The sequence below is a fragment of the Cottoperca gobio genome, chromosome 24 (genome assembly GCF_900634415.1).
Source record: "Cottoperca gobio chromosome 24, fCotGob3.1, whole genome shotgun sequence".
Taxonomy (NCBI): domain Eukaryota; kingdom Metazoa; phylum Chordata; class Actinopteri; order Perciformes; family Bovichtidae; genus Cottoperca; species Cottoperca gobio.
The window spans coordinates 3,698,888-3,717,737 of NC_041378.1; the positions used below are offsets into that span (position 1 = coordinate 3,698,888).

General features: G+C 42.3%; 1 protein-coding gene across 3 annotated transcripts in view; it reads right to left on the reverse strand.

The window, feature by feature from the left end:
* map3k5 (mitogen-activated protein kinase kinase kinase 5) overlaps positions 1–18,850 on the reverse strand; it is a 54,272-nt gene that overhangs the window by 19,580 nt on the left and 15,842 nt on the right. For all 3 annotated transcript variants that reach the window (XM_029425775.1, XM_029425774.1, XM_029425776.1), the window contains exons 3-14: positions 18,437–18,460; positions 14,736–14,929; positions 12,215–12,383; positions 10,901–11,007; positions 6,727–6,897; positions 5,589–5,701; positions 4,479–4,638; positions 3,461–3,614; positions 3,208–3,315; positions 2,315–2,367; positions 1,360–1,455; positions 337–418 (exon numbers count right to left, since the gene is read on the reverse strand). In XM_029425775.1, coding sequence (XP_029281635.1) covers positions 337–418; positions 1,360–1,455; positions 2,315–2,367; positions 3,208–3,315; positions 3,461–3,614; positions 4,479–4,638; positions 5,589–5,701; positions 6,727–6,897; positions 10,901–11,007; positions 12,215–12,383; positions 14,736–14,929; positions 18,437–18,460 — 1,431 coding nt within the window. The remainder of the gene's footprint in view (positions 1–336; positions 419–1,359; positions 1,456–2,314; positions 2,368–3,207; positions 3,316–3,460; positions 3,615–4,478; positions 4,639–5,588; positions 5,702–6,726; positions 6,898–10,900; positions 11,008–12,214; positions 12,384–14,735; positions 14,930–18,436; positions 18,461–18,850) is intronic.

The following is an 18,850-nucleotide window of genomic DNA, read 5'->3' on the forward strand; positions in this document are numbered from 1 at the left end:
AGCAATTTGATTCTTTTGGTGGAAACACCACAATCTTATCCTGTGGAATTTAAAAAGCAGGCAAAGTGCTCTGCAGAAACACAACAGGATGTAACAAAACAAAGCACACAAACAAACAAACGGGTGAATCGCAGACGTTTACCGAAAACAAGTTTGCATTATGTTAGGAACAGTTAAGTATTTTAGCATCTGTCAGGGGGGGGGGGGGGCGTCAGGGGATTTATTAAGGTAAATATAAGGACATAAAAGTGGAACTGCGGGTCAACAATGGTAGTTGTGTTTGAGACGTGCTGCTCTGGTGATCCAGGGACTAAACTATATATTCTGTCCTCTCACCTCTAAGGCGTCTGCGTCACAGTCTCCCTCCTCTGGACCCTTCCAGGCCTCCTCCGTTATGCTGTTGACCAGATCGCAGAATCTGCCAAAGAAAATCCTCATCAGTCCAAAACTCAGATCAACAAAACACAGGAATAGGATGGAAAAACACATAAACGGTGCTTTTATTTGCCTGATTTAATTCGTTTTTTAGTGCTAAAATATTTCATTCTTTCCTGCATAAAGCTCTTTGTAACTTTGTTTTGATAGGTGCTGTAAAAATAAAAGTTTATGATGCTATAATGGAATCATTAATGCACCAAGAGCCTTTACAACAAGAGTCTCTGCAGCAAACATGTGCAGGGACAGAAAGGATGCAGAAATCCAGTTTATCACATTACAGCTATTTAATGTAAATCGTTTGCACATGGTGTCTGAGCTCTATTTAGTGCACGTTGTGATTGCTTGCTGTAGCTGGAAGCGCTTATCCAGAAGGGGTTACAGTATGTTACATACATATAAAGACCTCTGCCACTCTCACTGCACACAAGCTGTTAATTTGCACGTTGCCTGTTGTGCTGTCACACTGAGGTGCACGTGCGCTTATGCATGCACACGTGCAGACCATTCACATACACAAACTCTTCCTCTCTCTCCCACCTATGCCTTCCTTCCTCTCAACCTTCCTTCACACTGTCACTCCTGTTTCTGTTTATTAAACGGAGAGCAGCATCACAACAACAGCAGGCATGACTCAGCGACTCTCACACGCCACATAATGTAACTGGTAGTGATCTGGAGCCTCAGACGTGAGAGTCACAAGTCAGAACACCCAGCGCCTTGCCGCGAGGCTAGCGAGGAACACGGTGGTGTTGGAATGAAACAAGGTGTGCTTGTTGCGACGGAGAGGTGCAAAACTTCCCACCTGAGTTCAGAGCTGACGACAGCGCCTGACCTACTGAAGGGATGGGTGCACGTGGAGAAGAGATGAACTCACTGCAGAGGGAGAAACGGGAAACAAACACAGACCGAAGGAGAACAGACCTTTTACAGTGCATCTCCGTGCAGAAGTATATCTGGAAGTCCTCTGCATTGTGAAGCACGTAGAGGAAGGCACTGCGCTCGTCAAACTTGGAGATGCTGAGGAGAAAGAGTTCAGTTAAATGGCCGATGATCCCATGAGAGCAGATGTGACTCGTAATGAACGAGGCCTTTCTCTGGGTACAAAATAAAACACTTGTGGACGCCATTAAAATATGAACCCCAGTGAATGTGACGAATGCGATACAACGCAGTGACACACACACGGTAAGTATTGTGAGCGTTGGTGCAAATGGTCAAATTAAATGATGCTGGATTTCTGCACGAAACATGGAAAGCTTCCATTCAACGGCTAAATGGAGACTTTTATCTGCCGGGGGAAGAGCGCTTGTCCAATTCTCAGCCGGAGTGCCAAGGCCAGAGCTGCGGAGACACACAAACGGAGCGACTGTGTGCGTGGTCGTATTGTTGCTCACGGAGCTGCTATTGTGTCCTGCCGACTGTCTGCAGGCTGAGTGGGCACGGAGAATGAGTCGTTCCCTAGCAACATGTGAGCGCGGCCCTCCAGTGATGTGACACTGAATTCCTCTGAGGAACGTGGAAAAAGGAGACGCAGAGAAAGACATGAAAACTGTCCGACGTCGACGGTCCGTGGTTTAAACGGAACACTCTGAAGTGACGGTACATGTGCACGCTGTACGCATTTAAGAAAAGACTTTCTGCAGAGCTGTTGATGTGCACATTAGAACACTAATACTAACAAGCGATGGAAACAGAACAAACATAATGGCAGGGCTGGTTTGAAAGAGTCGTGACATCCCCTCTCAGGGACAGGAATAACTTTTAGAGACGTATATCTGAAGGTAGATTCAAAGCATCCGTCCTCCTGACAGGCGCGAGGTTGTTGTCGTCACTCAGCTGTAATACGAGTGCGTGATTAAAGACGGCAGACACTGACCTGACACCTCGTACTGATGTGGCGCTGAAGTTCCACTCGTGAATCCCCTTGTGCTGCGGGAAAACAAATAACATCAGTCCAGCTTCACAGAGCAGTGAAATCAATCAACAGGACTGATCACAGCGGATGGATTGAAGCGTGATCCCAAGTACAGTCGATTGACCCGACAGTAATAATAAAAAACACATTAGTGTTTTTTCTATTACATCGGCTTTGGCACATGAATTAAATGAAAGTCAGTGCAGCTGATGGAGCAGCGATGAGAGAATTACTTATGTGCTGCTGCGTACGTCAGCAATAATGTGCAACAATATGAGAAAACAATCAATAAGGCCGACGCGAGAGTCCATTAACGCAACGTAGCATCGAACTAAAGCACACAAGCAGAACAACTGGCACTCATCACCTCCTGTCAGCAACGTAATCGCTGTCTTGGACTTAAACAGAAGTTTAAGCCTAATGTAAAGCAAACAAGAATACACTTAAATTAACGTCTTTATATCATATTTCATGTAAATCTGCACAACAAAGATTTGGACAATTAGCGACTTAAACTGCATAAAATGTCAGATTATTAAACGTTTAGCGCTCTCTCAGTGCCAGTAGGTTCCCGTACCTGGTGCAATGTTTTCTTTCACAGACAGCGTAACAATGCTGCTGATTGCATCACAAAATATGTAATTATCCACAGCAACATAACCAAACACATTTGTAATTAGCAGAAGGTGAGGATGGATGTTTTTCTAACTCCTACATGTTTTTGTTATGTTTCGTCTCAGATTATTACAGATTATCACGTGTAGAAGCATCAGTGCAAATGACCCAAAAAAAAAACCAACATAATTAAAAAACTGAGTCAGAGTCGTTGAACCTTATAAATAATGGACACCCACCTTATCATCAGCAGCAACGTGCCAGATAGACACCGTGTTGTCATCCACGTCTTTGTTTATGGACAAATATGAAGGCTGGTACACTTTAGTGGGCTCTAATATCAACACCTGGAGGAAGAGAGACGTGTTGTATTAGCATATATTCAAACAATGACAGGTTGATGAGCATGCATTCTCTTTTAAACCTGAGAGCTGCCCAGTAAATCTCAGCCTCTGATTGGCCCCCGAGCTGCAGTGGGCTGGAGTCACTTACAGGAAATCGTACGGAGGAGACGTCTTTCTTTGTGGCCTCCACCAGAAAGTCCATCCAGAAGTCCACCAGCTCCTGCTTGGGGGCCGGCTGCTCCGCGCCAGGTTTCTTAAACTGCTGGTAGATCAAGATGGTCTCCACCAGCGAGCGCAGGTACCTGAAACAACCCGGAGACACATTTAGTCACCCAGACAAAGGTCACAATCAAAATCACATGAAACTTCATTAATCTCCCACTTCTCATGAGAAACACATCTGCAAAGAAAACAACTTCCTGTCAGATCATTTGCATGTGAATGATACCGTTTCAAAGCCACGAGCATCGATCAAGAAGGATCACAGAAACAAACAACACCATATGATTGTGTTTCCACGCTGGCGCTCATTTGTCTCTGCGACATTAATGGAGACTTAAAGAGTTTCCACAGCACAAACACAAATACAGAACAGCAGGGCGAAGGAGACGCTGCAGAGTTTACTCTTCGACATGTTGTGCACGTCTCATTAAGCATAAAAGTCACAACAAAAGAGTCGAAATAAAGTCTGAAAGTATGTATTGCAGGTGGTTAAGACTTTGCTCCTCCACTACGAAGGGGGGGGTGGATTAGACGTATAGAAATGTTACTTGTTGAAGGATAATTTCTGGATTTATTGCCTGTTTTGATATTAATACACACTAATGCCTCAATACTTTTAGATGTAGGTAAGATTAAGTTAGTTTATAGTTAACTAAATGTTTTGGTCATAGCTAATTAAGAAGAAATGTAAAAAAAAGCAAATTCTAACACATTTTTAACTCATTACAAAATGCCACCAGGCTGATAACTTCATCAAAACACATGTAAAAGACAGATGTGCTGTTGAAAAGAGCCGTTCCTCGTGATGTTTTCTGTTCTCACGTCCAACGCCTGCACTGTGGCAACAGATGACAGTGTGCTTTCGGAAAGGAAACGATGATGGATGAGTTCTAAAATGTGTTTTTTGGCACGCTAATCTGAGCGCGGATTATCTGTGCTCTCACCAGATGGGGGCTTTTAGTTTGAAAAGTTTCTCAGAGGCCTGGATGACCCTGGTGTTGTCGCAGGCCAGGATGCTGGCGCCCAGGAAGAAGCCCACGTCCCAGTAGCTCTGCAGCTTGTCCAGGCTGCCTTTCTTCCCCAACAGGCTGCTCAGCTTCACTCCTTAAAAACACGAAAGAGTTCAAAGTATTTAATACAATAAGAAGATGATTAGTGTTGCTGCGTTTCCCCTCAAGCATCACAAACTGAGATCTTAAGATAAGGGCTCAAATACTCTACTTGGATATGCAACAACTTACAAGTACAAAGGTCGAATTTGTCATTATATTCTGCAAGAATGTAAAAGTAATTGTGATAATGGTTATGGCTTCTGCAACTACATGTACTGCTGCAGTAACCAGACATTTAGAGAAGCAGGTGGGGGTTTGAAGGCATGAGCGTAGAGGAGAGCAGGGTGGAGAGGGTGGGGATACTTCAGGGAGCTGCAGTCTGATTCCCAGAACTGCTTGCTCCGTTTCCCACATTCCTGAACTCCTCTGAGCCTCAGGTTTCAGGGCAAAAGCCGAAGATTGAGACTTAACAGGAGGAAATGTTGCTTTATGTAATCTAATTACGCTCTATTAAAAACGACTACGAGTATTGTGACAGGGGTCGCTGGTAGTGGTGCACACGGAGCGTTATGCAGTTCCCATCAGCTCTATGGAGCCTTGTTTACTCTCAGTGCTCTCGTAGAGTCGTTTTATCCCTACAAGTCCAAAACATACACAAATGTAAGCTATCGTTGTGTGTGCCAGATATGTAAATGACATCTGTTTGCAGGCAGCAGCTGGGTGCATGAGAGTGGTGAGACTGAGCCAAAACAGTGACGTTGTGATCCGTAAAACCAAAACAATGAGCTGAAAAACATTAAAACGCTCCAAAGACCCGAGGGGAACTGCAGCGTCAGGTGATAATGACACGTGTCACATGACTTTTCTTTCATTATTAACACAAACATATTGATTAATGCAGCTTCAGCCTGCAGATTTCAACATATGGATGCCCTGGATGGATACGACTGATCGTGACTGTTGCAGAGCAAAGTACAGATATCAGGTCTAGCGCCCACTCACCCACTTTGCGAAGCTCCAAAGACGAGTCAAACTGGTGTCCTGCAGCCAGGAGAAGAACAGCATAGTTGATCCCAGAGTGTAGTGTTGGCTCTGACTCAAACCCCTTTTTAAACCTGAGAGCAGAAGAAGAAAAACAAATGACTCCAATAAACAATTTTCCTCCACGAAATGCGTCATTCAGAGATAACGGATGACTTCATGGCCCCCCCCCCCTCCCCTCCAGGCTTCCTGAGACACTTCAAGTTACAAAAACAATTACAGCCATATTGAGTTGGGACCACAGTACGACAAACTGCGACTGAGTACACTTGCAAAACAAGACATTTTCATTTATTTAATGAGCAATCTGTTGATCTGAGGGAAGGGAAGGGGGGGGGGGGGACGGGTGTTATTAGGGGGCTTCTGCCAAGTTGTGACACAAAACTGAAAATAACAGCCAGATGGGAGCTTGATAACGCAAGCAGTATTTTCAAATCGACTAAGATATGAGACCTTAAGAGCAATTTCAAGATGAAGGCAATCAGCAGCCTTATTATTGCTCTGTTATTAAGTCAACTTTCGTCAGTTACTGTTAGCGTCTACATGCTCACATCACCGCCGTATTCATGTGGAGATGGAAAACTAAGCTTGCAATAAGTGATACCGTGACTTCCCTGCTGGAGTCGAGGACTCAAGGTGCTGGAAACCCTCCACGTGATCTCACTCTGCGCTGACAGATCGCAGCACGACACGCAGATCCTGCAGGTTTGTCAGCAGCAGCACACTCATGCAGCCGGCTTAATCACTCGAAAGGTCTGAAGAGGTTCAGCTCTGGACGGACAACTTGAAATGTATCATTTGAACTCGTGCATAACTTTATTTTGAAACTTCTGCATGTTTTTCTAATGCTAACAATTTGCTTTAAGTGCAACAACTTGTGCATGTCACTGCTGTCATTAGCCGACTTGTGGCACGCCTGAATCCTTGAATGAGACTTGTGATTCTTCTCACTAACAAAAGGGTTTTACCTTTATGATAACAGCTATTTACGTCCCTTTACGACCGAGTGAGTCACCTTAAAGGAATCCATCTGTTAACAATATTTACATGTGACTAAGTGTCTGGAGGAGCCAGCCGACGTCCCGCTCGGCTCTCTCACCATTGTGTGCCGCTGTCCCTGCTCGGCGTGTCAGTGAAGTGAGACTCCAGGAACATGTCCTTATAGATCCGTCCCACCAGGCAGTAGATGTCCGAGGCTACCTGCTCCTCGCCCTTCACCAGCGGCAGCATTATGTCCAGAGCCTTCTGTCTGTCGCCGGGCAGGTTCCTCCTACACACACACACACACACACACACAGAAAGGAGGACAATATTTTAAACTTGAGAGAATCAATGAATGAACTATCCAGGCATGTCAGTGGGTAGTTGTGATTATTAACACTTCTTAAGACTTCACAGCATCTTATTATTAAAGGAGTACTTCACTGATTTCATATTAGTAAGTGCTCAGCCTGTGAAAAACGTTGTACGCTGCAAATACTTTTTTGTTGCATTATGGGAAATGTAGTTTGTGGTTTTGGAGCTTGGCCCTCACTTTCTTTTTCTTCAGATTTTGGCCATTCCCCTTATTTTTTATGTCTTTTGCAAGTAACTTATGGAAGTTCACTGCTGATTTGAAGATTACTCTCATTCAGAATCGACTAACGCCAAAAGAAAACCAAAAACATTTTAAAGGCTGGTTTAAACCTTCCACAGATACACATTTGTCACGTAAACACTTCTCTCCATTGATTTGAATGTTTGGATAACCACTCATAAACTATAGGAGAAGTAAGAAGGTGACACCCGGTTAACAATCCGAGCGCACAAAAGTAAAACTATAACACTTCATACATCACGTGATCCAGTGCGAGGTTCGTTCTCATGCATTCAACAATTCTTCTTTCTAAAACAGTTTTTCTAGCTTCTACATGTTTCTTTAGGTTTCATCTTTACATTCAGGAACAGAGTTATTGTCTTTTTTTATTCCACACATTCTTCTTCCTTGTCACAAACCTGGCGTCTACATTACCCACAATGCAATAGCCAACAGGATGTCTTCAGCCCGAGCCGACATTAGAGCCAATGCATCAGATTTTGCGCTGCTCTGTGGAGCTTCATGCAACTTTTTCTACATATGCAGTCGACATGTAAACTCACTTTCATGTGGAGTTTCCCTTTAGGGGTTTTTATTTCATTTATTTCATTCATAGCACACACAAAAAAAAGAAAAACGGACTTATGTAATCGCAGTTAATGCTAATGCAGTTGCAGAGCCTAAAGCACAAACATGATGGCGAAGAATACAATTTGTCTCGCATAGTTAATTCTATACAGTGTGTACAGTACCCTGTTTCTTCATGGGTACAAAACATAATTACGGGTTTGAAGAAAGTGAATCTAAATTAGCATCAGCAGCAGGCAGTAAGTGTGTGTGAGTGTTTGTACTGTGTGTGTGTGTGTGCGTCTCTAGGGAACGTCTTCTCAGCTATTGTTGTGGGACAGAGATACCTGGCACAGAGGGTTACTGCTTCATTTAAAATCTCCTCTATCCCGCTATAACTAACCTGTATGGAAATAATTGAGGCTCTATAATGAGCAACACATTCAAACACAACGAAGGAAACCTCTTAAAGTGAATCACATGTTTGTTCCTGAGAGCTTTTAGAATTCATTTTCTGAAAACGTGTAATTAATGCTTCTGCTGCGTTAGAAATAACTAAATAAAAGACAAGTACAGCTGGGCGTCAGGGTTGGATAAACAAAACCAAATCACAATTTTAATTCTTAATAAACAAACGCTGCACGCACGTGATTCATTATAACTCCACTTGTCAGTTTATTAAGTTAACGTATAATACAAGAGCCCTGTATTACATCTTACCTTAATAAAGACGTGTTTTTCTGCAAGAGCCACTTGAGCTGCATAATGTGCTCTAATTAATAACCACTATACATCAATCATTCAGAGAGAGCTGCAGGACTGAGCCTGCAACCAGGAAATGAGTCGGCATCTTCCCGTTCCCTCGTTTTGAAGTCAACGGGTTGTTTTGGATGTGTTTGGAGTCAGACGCCTGACACGTGTTTAACACACGCTTAGGAGAATTTGAAATCTTTAACGCGTCTTAATAAAAAGCAGGTTGGCAACAAGTGGCTGGACGAGACTTTAATCGTCAACACGGACGCTCAGCGCCTCGTTGCCTCGTTGCGTTGACTCTACAGTAGCTACGTCAGGTCACGCTAAGAGGAAAGACTTTTGTAGAAGAGGTAAGCGTGCAAAAATATTGCTGAACAAAACATGGACATCCCTTCAGCACGATGCACAAATCAATCAGGATAAAAAGACCATTAGTGAAGATAATCCTCACATTTGTACAAACTTGATTTTTACAGTATTAATATCAACTAGGGTCCCTAATATCTTCAGGATAATCCTCATTGTTATGTTAATTTATGCAGCAAAACGCTTCAGATCCTCTATTCCACTGGGGTCACTTCTGTTCTTGAGGGATGACATTTTGATTCGTCTTTGTTCTCGAGCTAATGAACGTGTCACAACACAGACGTCGTCACGAAACGAGTGGTGTTGCGAAGTTCAGTCTCGCACAGGCACAGCGTGTGATATAAACACAACGCGGCTCCTCTCCAGAGCGTGAAGGTTAAATAAAACATACGAGCTGACAGCTATTACCATGGAGACCGTCCAGAGGGAAGAGCAGACCTGCCGCTCTATTTCTCTCTTTCTTCTCTCCACAGCGCTGCTCGCTATTTGAATGGAGGACATTGTTCCCTCGCTGCTGTCAGGCTCCCAGCAGCGTTCAACGCTCACATGTCTCCCGCTGCCCTGCTGCAGACAAGAGGCTGCAGCCAATTAGTCCACACACACACACACACACACACACACACACACACACACACACACACACACACACACACACACACTACAACTTGGCAGATTTGAGCTCTTCAGACCAATCGTGGAGCGTTTGTGAAGGCCGAATGTTAATAACTCCAGGGCTCAGCGTGGTTCTGCACGCTGCTCGCTGACGAGAGTTAACAGTCGTTTTGTTTTCAAGCTTCGATATATTTATTTCACAGGTCAAAGAAAACACACTTTTATTATTAGGAGCACTAAACCAGGAGAGGACTCTGATGATGCTTTCGCTTTTCCTATGGCAACGGAGGTTATTATTAGGGGATGTAAGTGGGTCAGAGGCGGAGAAAAGCTTCAGGGAGGACAATGCTTACAATATTGCACAAATATTTTTTTAAAGTAATACTAATATAAATGAGAGCATTATACATTTTCTTGAAAATGTATAAAAAAAAAACATGTAAATTGACAAAATAATGAAATGTTGCCCAAAACACACAGAAACATTAAAAGGATATAAATGATGTGTAAAAAATCTTAAGATAAATTCCACATTTATATCTATATCGAACTATGAAAGTAATAATGACAATATATTACATGTATTTCTTTGGATTGCAATACAAAATGCTGCTTATCCTGACAACCAGTATCAGTTTTAAATGATAAACCTTTATAAAAAATAATCAAATTAAGAGGACACAATTAAAAGAAAGTATAATTCATTATCTAAAATCATCTTATGCCTCGTACACCCAGAAAAAACAACAAATCACGACACGTCACATCATCACGTGTAACAGCTATTGTAGTTCTGGTGACTAATCCCACTTTGTCTAATGGAGACACGTCTCACACAACGTCTCAGTGTTGCTGCCTTGAGCTCGTAAACGCGGCATCGCATCCTGGTAACTGGGCCAGACAGAAAGGGCGTAGAACACACGGGCATCTCGACACCCCGCGGAAACATTTCCCAATTGCTGCCAAATTAAAGAACAGCACGATTTACTGCCGTTCGGGACAGACGCACCACGAACACCGCAGGAAGTTTACAAGAAAAGCAGCTGGTGAGAAACAGGCGGTCAGAACCTCTCCGTGTTGTACATCTGTCGTTTTCCTGAGCGCAGCAGTCGCACACATGCTTCCAATAAAATCTCTGCTGCGTAGGAGAACGTAGTGCTTGTAACTTCAGGATTGAATTAGATTCTGAGGAGAGGAGCGGCGGTTCACATTAAAATGAGAAACTCATCTTTGAAAACTCTTTTTAGAGGAAAGTAAAGGAAGTGCTTGTGCACATACATTTGTGCATCTGGAGTGCTACTAACACTGTTTTGTGGGCCGCCAGATAACAAGACAATCAGACTTGAGGAGATTGTTCAATGTCGAGCACCTTTGCACAAATCAAAACCTTCAATCTTACCGATTCAGTGCAAAGGCGTAGTGGAACTTCACATGTGGATGAGCCACGGGGTCAAAGGTCGGCAGCTTCTCCAGAGTCTCCACCAGCTTCACGATGGACTCGTAATCCTGGATGAGAAGTAAAGAACACACCGATGAGTCGCCTGTGCATTGTGGGACTATCGTCCTCCAAAACACACACTCCAACTCGTCGAGGTATCGACACTTTCCGACGTCTGAGACTCAACAACTTAACGACAAAAGCGCTTCAATAATTGAGAGACCCCTTCATCACGTTTTTGCTGCCGCTACTTTCCTACACAGTCACTATACCCAGAGCGTGTTGAATAATTCAGCACGTCCTCGATGCTTGTTGTTCTAATGAATGATTCATGAGGCTGAGCGCTGCCTATGGTGAGAGGGAGGATCTGGACGGTGAGTGCCATTGCAATGCGGAGACTAAAGAGCGGCAGATTTAAGACGAGCGGACCAAAAGCTTCGCCTAGAGCTCTCCACAGGCGGTCTGCGGAGGCCCCCGTTTGAGGAAGCGCCGCTCGTAAAAGGGATGACGCTGACGGATTGATGCTGAGGCAGTGACCTCTCTCTAACTAGTGCGGTGGGTTTGTACGGTGTTTCCTCTGCCAAGGTCAGGCACACACGGATCATCTCTACTTAGTTGGCAATTTGTTTGAACTTAAGAAGGGCATCAGTGGCGAGCCGAGTGTCTGATGTCACCAAATCGTTTATCCTAGAAACGTTTTGGGATGTTGGGCTGAAAGTTTTTGCTTACCCTCGTGAAATCAGGGATACGAGTAGGGTTGAACTTGGAGGTGTGAGGTGCATTCCTGATTGGTTAAGCAACACTGTGCATATAAACACAGTTGTTAGCCTCCAAAAGTCCAATTAAGATTTGAAATCAATCAACCAGCAAACGTTTTGATAATCTGTCAATAGTTTGGTTCATCTTTAAAACAAAAACACACATTTTCACTAGTTACAGCTTCTGTTTGCCATAAAAAAAAGGAAAATGTGATGAGTCATCATTATTTTCTATGACATTTTAGTGGTCAAACAATCAACAGAGACTGTGTCCTTTTGCATGTGCATGCCTTCCTCTCTTCTATTTAATTATAACATCCCTCTAATCTACAGACATCACTCTGATCTCTCTGGAGCAAAGCCAGAGGAAGCATTTGATGAAGAGGATGGTCATTACATTACACTACAGTTCATTTAGCTGATGCTTTTGTCCAAAGTGATTTACAATAAGTGCAAACATCATCAGCTTCCAATACACGGTCAGTCTCTGTGGTGATTCGTTCTCTGCAGGATGTACCTGGATGTCCCTGTATGTCAGCAGCAGGTTGATGACGATGTCGACCGAAAGGCACTCCACGTTGTCCAGCCGCTGTTGGATGCGGCTCAGCTCGGTAGCCAGCTCCATGCCGGTGTACAGCTCCCGAGCCTTACGGATCTCGTTCAGAATCGTCTCACGGAAATATTGGCTGTGAGAGAAGACGAAAGGTAAAAATGATGAGTACATTTAAAAACCTCCCCCGTTTTTAATTATTTGAAGTTAGTAATTATAAGCCTTTCTGAACATCACACTCATCAAATTGTTTCAGATAGTTTAGTGTCTCCTTCAGGGGCAATTCTAATATTAATTGAGTTTTAATTAATTTACTGTTTAACATCATTTCAGATTATTCCCTAGCTACTCGTCTTAAATTAACTTTTCAGAGGAAGTATTTCATACATTTATAAATATTCCCACAACCTGCAGATAACTTGTGATGTTAGTTTCACAAGATTTTGTGGAGAAATACATAAAATAATGACAAATAACTGCAGCGTTATTCACAAACACTCTCTTCTCATACGCTCTTTGAGATTCTTGAATAAAAGTGATGAGTAGAAAACCATTTTAAAATGTTATGCAACATAAGGACTGATTTTATCACACATATTTCAATGTTCTGAGTGTATTACACTTAGTCCCACTCTGTCTGTCTTTTTAACTTAATAGTTTCTGATTTGAATCCTATTTTTGCCAAGTTTAGAGGCGAGTTATTGCACTTTAGTTGGCTCAACTTTTCACATTTGACCATTTTAGCTTATTTTTTCAGTGTTTTGGTATTTGATGCTGCAGATTATTGTCAGTCCCAACTCTCTGTCCTGTGTGTATTTGTTATTATTTGTTAGTGGTGAGGTTAAATCCTAAATGCCAAACAGTAACTTTCTCTATTCACATAATAAATCTGTTTGAGCGGACTATAATTAAATCAGCTCTGTTGTATTGAAACAAGGCAACATTGACTTTTAAAAGTCAAGTCAGTCCGATACATGGCATCAGTAAACAGTAAAGATGAAAGGTAGCACAGGTCTCAGTGCCATAAGGTATAACACATCAATCCCTTGGTAGGTTATTATAAATAGAAGTTATGCTCCTTCACAGTGTACAGAATGCATTGTACTCAGATACCAATGATGCCCGAGCTGAGAGCTCTCTGCTGTACTCACTGGTTATAACTCTATGCATGTTGGTCTCAATGAGACAAAGGCTTCATCAAAGTGCATGTTTTTTGTGTGTGTGTGCCTGTAAAGCCTGAGTCATTATTCGAGGAGCTGAGCGGAGCGAGAACCAACTGGCTGCTGCATCGCCAGTTGGCAAAAAAAAGCCTAAAATATTACCCCAGCAACTGAGGCGGTGTAAAAATTTTAAAGTAGATAACCACGCAAGTCAAAGTTGAGGGATGAACTACCACATGAAAATAATTACAGCAAGTAAAAATAGGAAGTGTGGGATAAAAAAAACAAAAGGCCTGTTCAAACACAAACACCTGTGAGCTACACAGTGATCTACAGGAACGTCAATACATCACATTATAATGGCTTCCTCCTCCTCATCTTCACTTATCAACATACATCTTAGTTTACATTTAACCACCATTGTTTTCCCATTGAACCTTTGCTTAAAGATATTATGGAAACATTTTGGGCATTTCACAAGTAGCCTGCAGAACGTGCAGAATTAGCTGCATTATGTGCCTTCAGAGGAACTTCTTGTTAGCAGAAGTAGCTTTAAATAGATTCGGTTTCTTCCTCATTCTCAAACACATTGATTTGCTCTCAATGTCAAAGTGTTTCCTTCACATTACCTGAACATTCACGGTCATTAGCCTTAACCCTATTCAGCCCTACAAAGCTACACAGCTCACCTTAAGCAGAGGAGATACAAGGTTAGCTAGCTGGCTAGCCTAGCCGTAGCTGAAGCTACAACAAAATGTACTTAAGCTACTGATTTTTCCTTGGCTGTAAACAGTGATTCACACTATCCACTTTGGTGAATCATTATAATTCAGTGTAATTCAGTGTAATTCAGTGTTCAGTGTATTCAGTCTCATCATCACTAAATGAAGCAGTAGCTAAATATAATCATGATGGGAAAAAACCCAGCTAGCTGAGCTTCTGCTAACAGTAGCTAACGCTAGTTTAGCAGATTAGCGTTAGCAGTAATGCTAACTACCATATTAACTTTTGACTAGTGGGATTTGGTGTGATTAAGTAACATTTAAACACATATTTCATTATTGATTTCAATATAATGTTACTGTAAATATTAATAGCCTATTGGCAAATCAGAGATAGCCTACACATTTTCTATAGATAACTTACTTTTAAGATACTTTTTCCCCATTAATATTATCAAAAGGCAGAGTGTAGTATTTGCATTTTTTAGGTCTTATGTAGGTTTGTAATAACGCACAAAATTAAGGCATTACAATTTATGCAATATATACATAAATGTATAGTCTTTGGCCCAGTCCACCCACTATAAGCCCATCAGTGTTACTCACTGGGAGTTTGCCTGAGACACTTTGAGCAGCTGGATGAAGCGGTCCAGCAGCGGCATGCAGATGGGGCCCAGCAGCATCTCAAAGCTGGGCTGCATCAGCTCCGTCAGTCCCTTCATCAGGCTACTCTCGCAGCAGTACACCTTGTTGTGGGGGGTCACCATGTAAGGGATGAAGGTGTAGTTGGCTGAGCACGTCTGTTGACACAAGAGACACAGTCTTATTTAAGCATCAGAGGACATTGTGGGCTTGGTGTGAAACAGGCATCAGCAATATTTTAGCCAAATGTGGGTGTATCATTTGGAAAATCCAAAAGACTTAATAATTAGATTTTATTGAGTTTTTGATCATATCACAGCAACATCCTTTGTAACAGGAATTGCCCAGTTTTCATGAAACTTTAAATTTCCATTTTTCTGAGCACTTACTTTTGGTGGAAATCTGTTTTTGTGAACTATAAACAATAAAACATATTACCTAAACGCTCCTCATTCTGTGACAGCACTGGTTGTACAAATGATTAAAACACACTCAAGCTGATGCAACAAAATGTACAACGTTAACACCAACTGAGGGCAGTTTGCAGTTATATATTATGTATATCCTTCTGGTATACATTTTTAAACATGTACATTTCCAAATTATAATTCAATATACAATAAAAGACTAACAACATGCTATGTCTCTCTGTGCAGTTATTTAGAAGCAGCTCTATTGTGCGTCTAGTTTTGCTAATATTGGGCATATTGTGTATTAATAACCTATAATGTATTGTAAGAAGTTAAAAGTGTCCTTACAGTACAAGGTGTGCATTTACAACAAATACAAACCTTCATTAAAAGATTTCCTTATCTAAATGATGTTAACAAATCTGATTTTATAGACACTTTATAGTGAAAGATTACATTGTATAAGGGGGAAGCAGATTGCTTAGAGGAAGTCGGAGCAGTTTCCCCTGTTTGAGCCGGTTTCAGGTAACGACATGAGGCTTTGGCTCTGATCTGTCCACACAGACAATAGTGTTTGTGTTGCGTTGTCTTCACCAGTCTAAACAGGCAGCAGCCAGGAGGAGGGATCTGCACCGATGCTTCCAGTCCCATTAGGAGCTGCTCTCTTGCTGCAACCACAAAGACTTACAGCCGTGCACTTACCAATTCCCCTTGTTCATGCAGCGTGGTGCTCATGGACGTCGAGCAGAAACAGACGTAATGCTGCTCACCTTGTGCAAAGCTCTACCCTGTTATTTGCTGCAGCTGTGGCCTGCAGGAGTCATTTGGTTTCATGTCTGTTTCAGTTGTAGCACTAAAAGTGTTCGTCTTTATTTACTTAGCTCTAATTCTTGACATCTGTGTTTTGTCTGGAGGTAGGTTTTCTCAGTTCTGTGTCTGTATTTGTTTTAAACTCCACATTATTCTCCAGCAGCAGTTGTGATTCCTCTGTTGCGGTGGCCTACCACTGCTGAATACACAATGAGGAAACACGTGCATGTGGTCTTTGCAGAGAGAGGCAGAACATCTACTATTGACATCCTCAAGAAACAGCCTAGGTCTTTTCAAGGAGAGTTATTCCCAGAATGTCAGATGTGTGGTGAAACAACAATGAAGCGCGTCAGATGGCGGTTGGGCCGCTACGCAGCTGCATCCTCCTGACAGCTTTAATATTCTGTCAAGCTTTCATGCAGCCTCTTTTAGAAAACATACTGCTGCTGCTGCTCTCACTGCCAAAAAAGTGAAGTGAAAGAAAGGTGCGTTGAAGCAATTGAAGCATCCGCAGATAACTACTTCCTCCTGTGCACCAGTAGTTCATTACATCACCGGTTGCTGTAGTGTGGTGCATGCCTTTCATAAACAAATAAACCTGTGTGACCCCAGTTTCTGTCAGGTGTAACCAGACCGGTTGCAAAATCCTCACGCTAAATTTAGCTCCTGTGTGTGTGAGATTTGTGCCGTCATGGGGGATCACATGTCAGGTTTGTTTTCACAGGCACATATTTCAGATGCGGCTGCAGGTCATTGGAAGCTAACCTTCGCTAGATGCTTACAGATAACACGTTTCTCAGCCGCAGAGTGAAACACATGTGACAACACTGGCTCACGGAGAATATGGTGAATGTGACTGAGTGAGTCAGTTGTTCAGCCAGTGAGTCATCTGGTTTGTTAGCCTTGTCCATCTGTCCATTAGCAGTTACAGGAGGATTTGAGCTGCATGCCCACTCACTCACCTTCACAGAGACTCACACAGAGCTGATCAACACTTTATGTTAGTACTGAAAGGGAACATTTGTAACCTTTTATGTGGCGGTCCAATCAGTGTTGATGGTAAATGTAGTCGATTGAAGCAATAGATTCCTCAAAGTGTGCTAGATTGACCGAGAAAGCTTGGATTTCCAGTCTCCGCCTCTGGGCAGCCAGAGGGTCAGATGTTATGGACCTGGATACATTTTACAGTGTTCGGCCATATTTATAGTATACGGCCGAAGAAACGCAGCGAAGAGAGTCCGAGGCTGCGGCGGTGTAAGAGGATATTGCCGGTGAGGACCTACTGGGCCTCAGAAACTTTCATGCAGTGCATCATGGTACATGTAGGCACGGCTTCACGAGCAGGAATATTATATGACTGTTTCAACAGTCATTAACCCATTCAGGAAGTAGTCATGACTAATAACCACCCGGGGGTCTCCACCACCCAGGAGGAAAGCTTTAAGAGTTTTGTATGCTCCTTATTTAGAGTTTAGTTAATTGTAAAGTTTGAGTGTAATGTTTAATTGCATAAACTACAGAGGTTTGCTATTGTCTGAAAGTTTCCCTGTGGCCTTTTTTTTGTATGAATATAATTAATATCATGCTTAAAGTCAGTCTGATCTTGCACTTTCTCCAGCACAGAGGTTAAAAGCACATGCACACGTGTAGATGACAGTGAAGTGAACTACTAGAAGACACATAAGTGCACATGAAGGACATCAGTGAGTTCACATTCTCGTACTGAGAGTGATAATCAGCTCTCCTCACCTTTCATGCAGAGCCGTGCTTCCTCCTTCCTCTATGAAAAGCCACTTATGAGAGAGACTTCTTATGGAAACAGTCTCCTGCTTCTGTTTTAATCTTTGTTCTGCAGCTGAATTACTCGATTGTTAAATAACTAAAAAGAAAATGAATGGGCAACAATCGTTTTATCGTGTATTTATCAAGCAACAATGCACATTTCCAACTAAAAACATGGTTTATATTTGTATTAGATTAACACCTAATGTGTTTTATCAGGTGATTCTAAATCAAATATAGATTTTATTAGGAACTACATGATGCGAGTCAGTAAAGAACAGGATTTCCTTCGCTGTAACGCAGCTCCTCATTTGAATGCTGCTGTTTTTGCAAGTCGAATTTTTTTCAAAACGCTTGATCCTTGTTATGCAGATCAAGCCGACGCAGTCACCGAAACTCATGAAACAGCTTTCATCTGAGAAAAAAAAACATCTTGAGAAACTGGAAGAGGAGATTTTGTCATTTTACATTTCTGTGAAACATTTATCACAGCGTCTGAACAAAAGCAGGCTGCAAAAGAGAAAACCAACACCAAGGAGAGAAACATAAGGTGTTAGGGCTCCCTGCACGCTGCAGAGAAACATATTCTCGTGTGATGTGTGAGCAATGGGTGAGTAATGTGTGAAAGGGAAAGGGAAAGAAGAAAGATTGCTCTGTACTTACAGTGTTCTTGTGGCAAATGATGTCCTGAAAGAAGCAGAAGAGAAAAATACATTTAGAGATTACACAAGAACATTCCTCTTGGATTCTTGGACAGTGATTGAAACGACAGGACACACATCAGTTCCACTGAAGTTCATACGTCGTACATGAGACATTAAGACGGCTGCTCGTCTAATATGTGATGACTGTTTCTAAAAGCCGTGCATTAACGTACATTATGCAGTCACGGTTGGTGCCATGTGCCGTAAAAGGTAGATGTTTGTTAGACACTGAGGCTTTGTCTACAATGACTTATGTAGTTTGGTTAAAGCACAATGTGGCATTTTGTCTTGCAGGAAGTCAAATATTCAGCCATCGAAAATGAGTTATTTTAGTAAAAGTTTGCATCCATTTTAAACAATCTTTGCAGGTTTA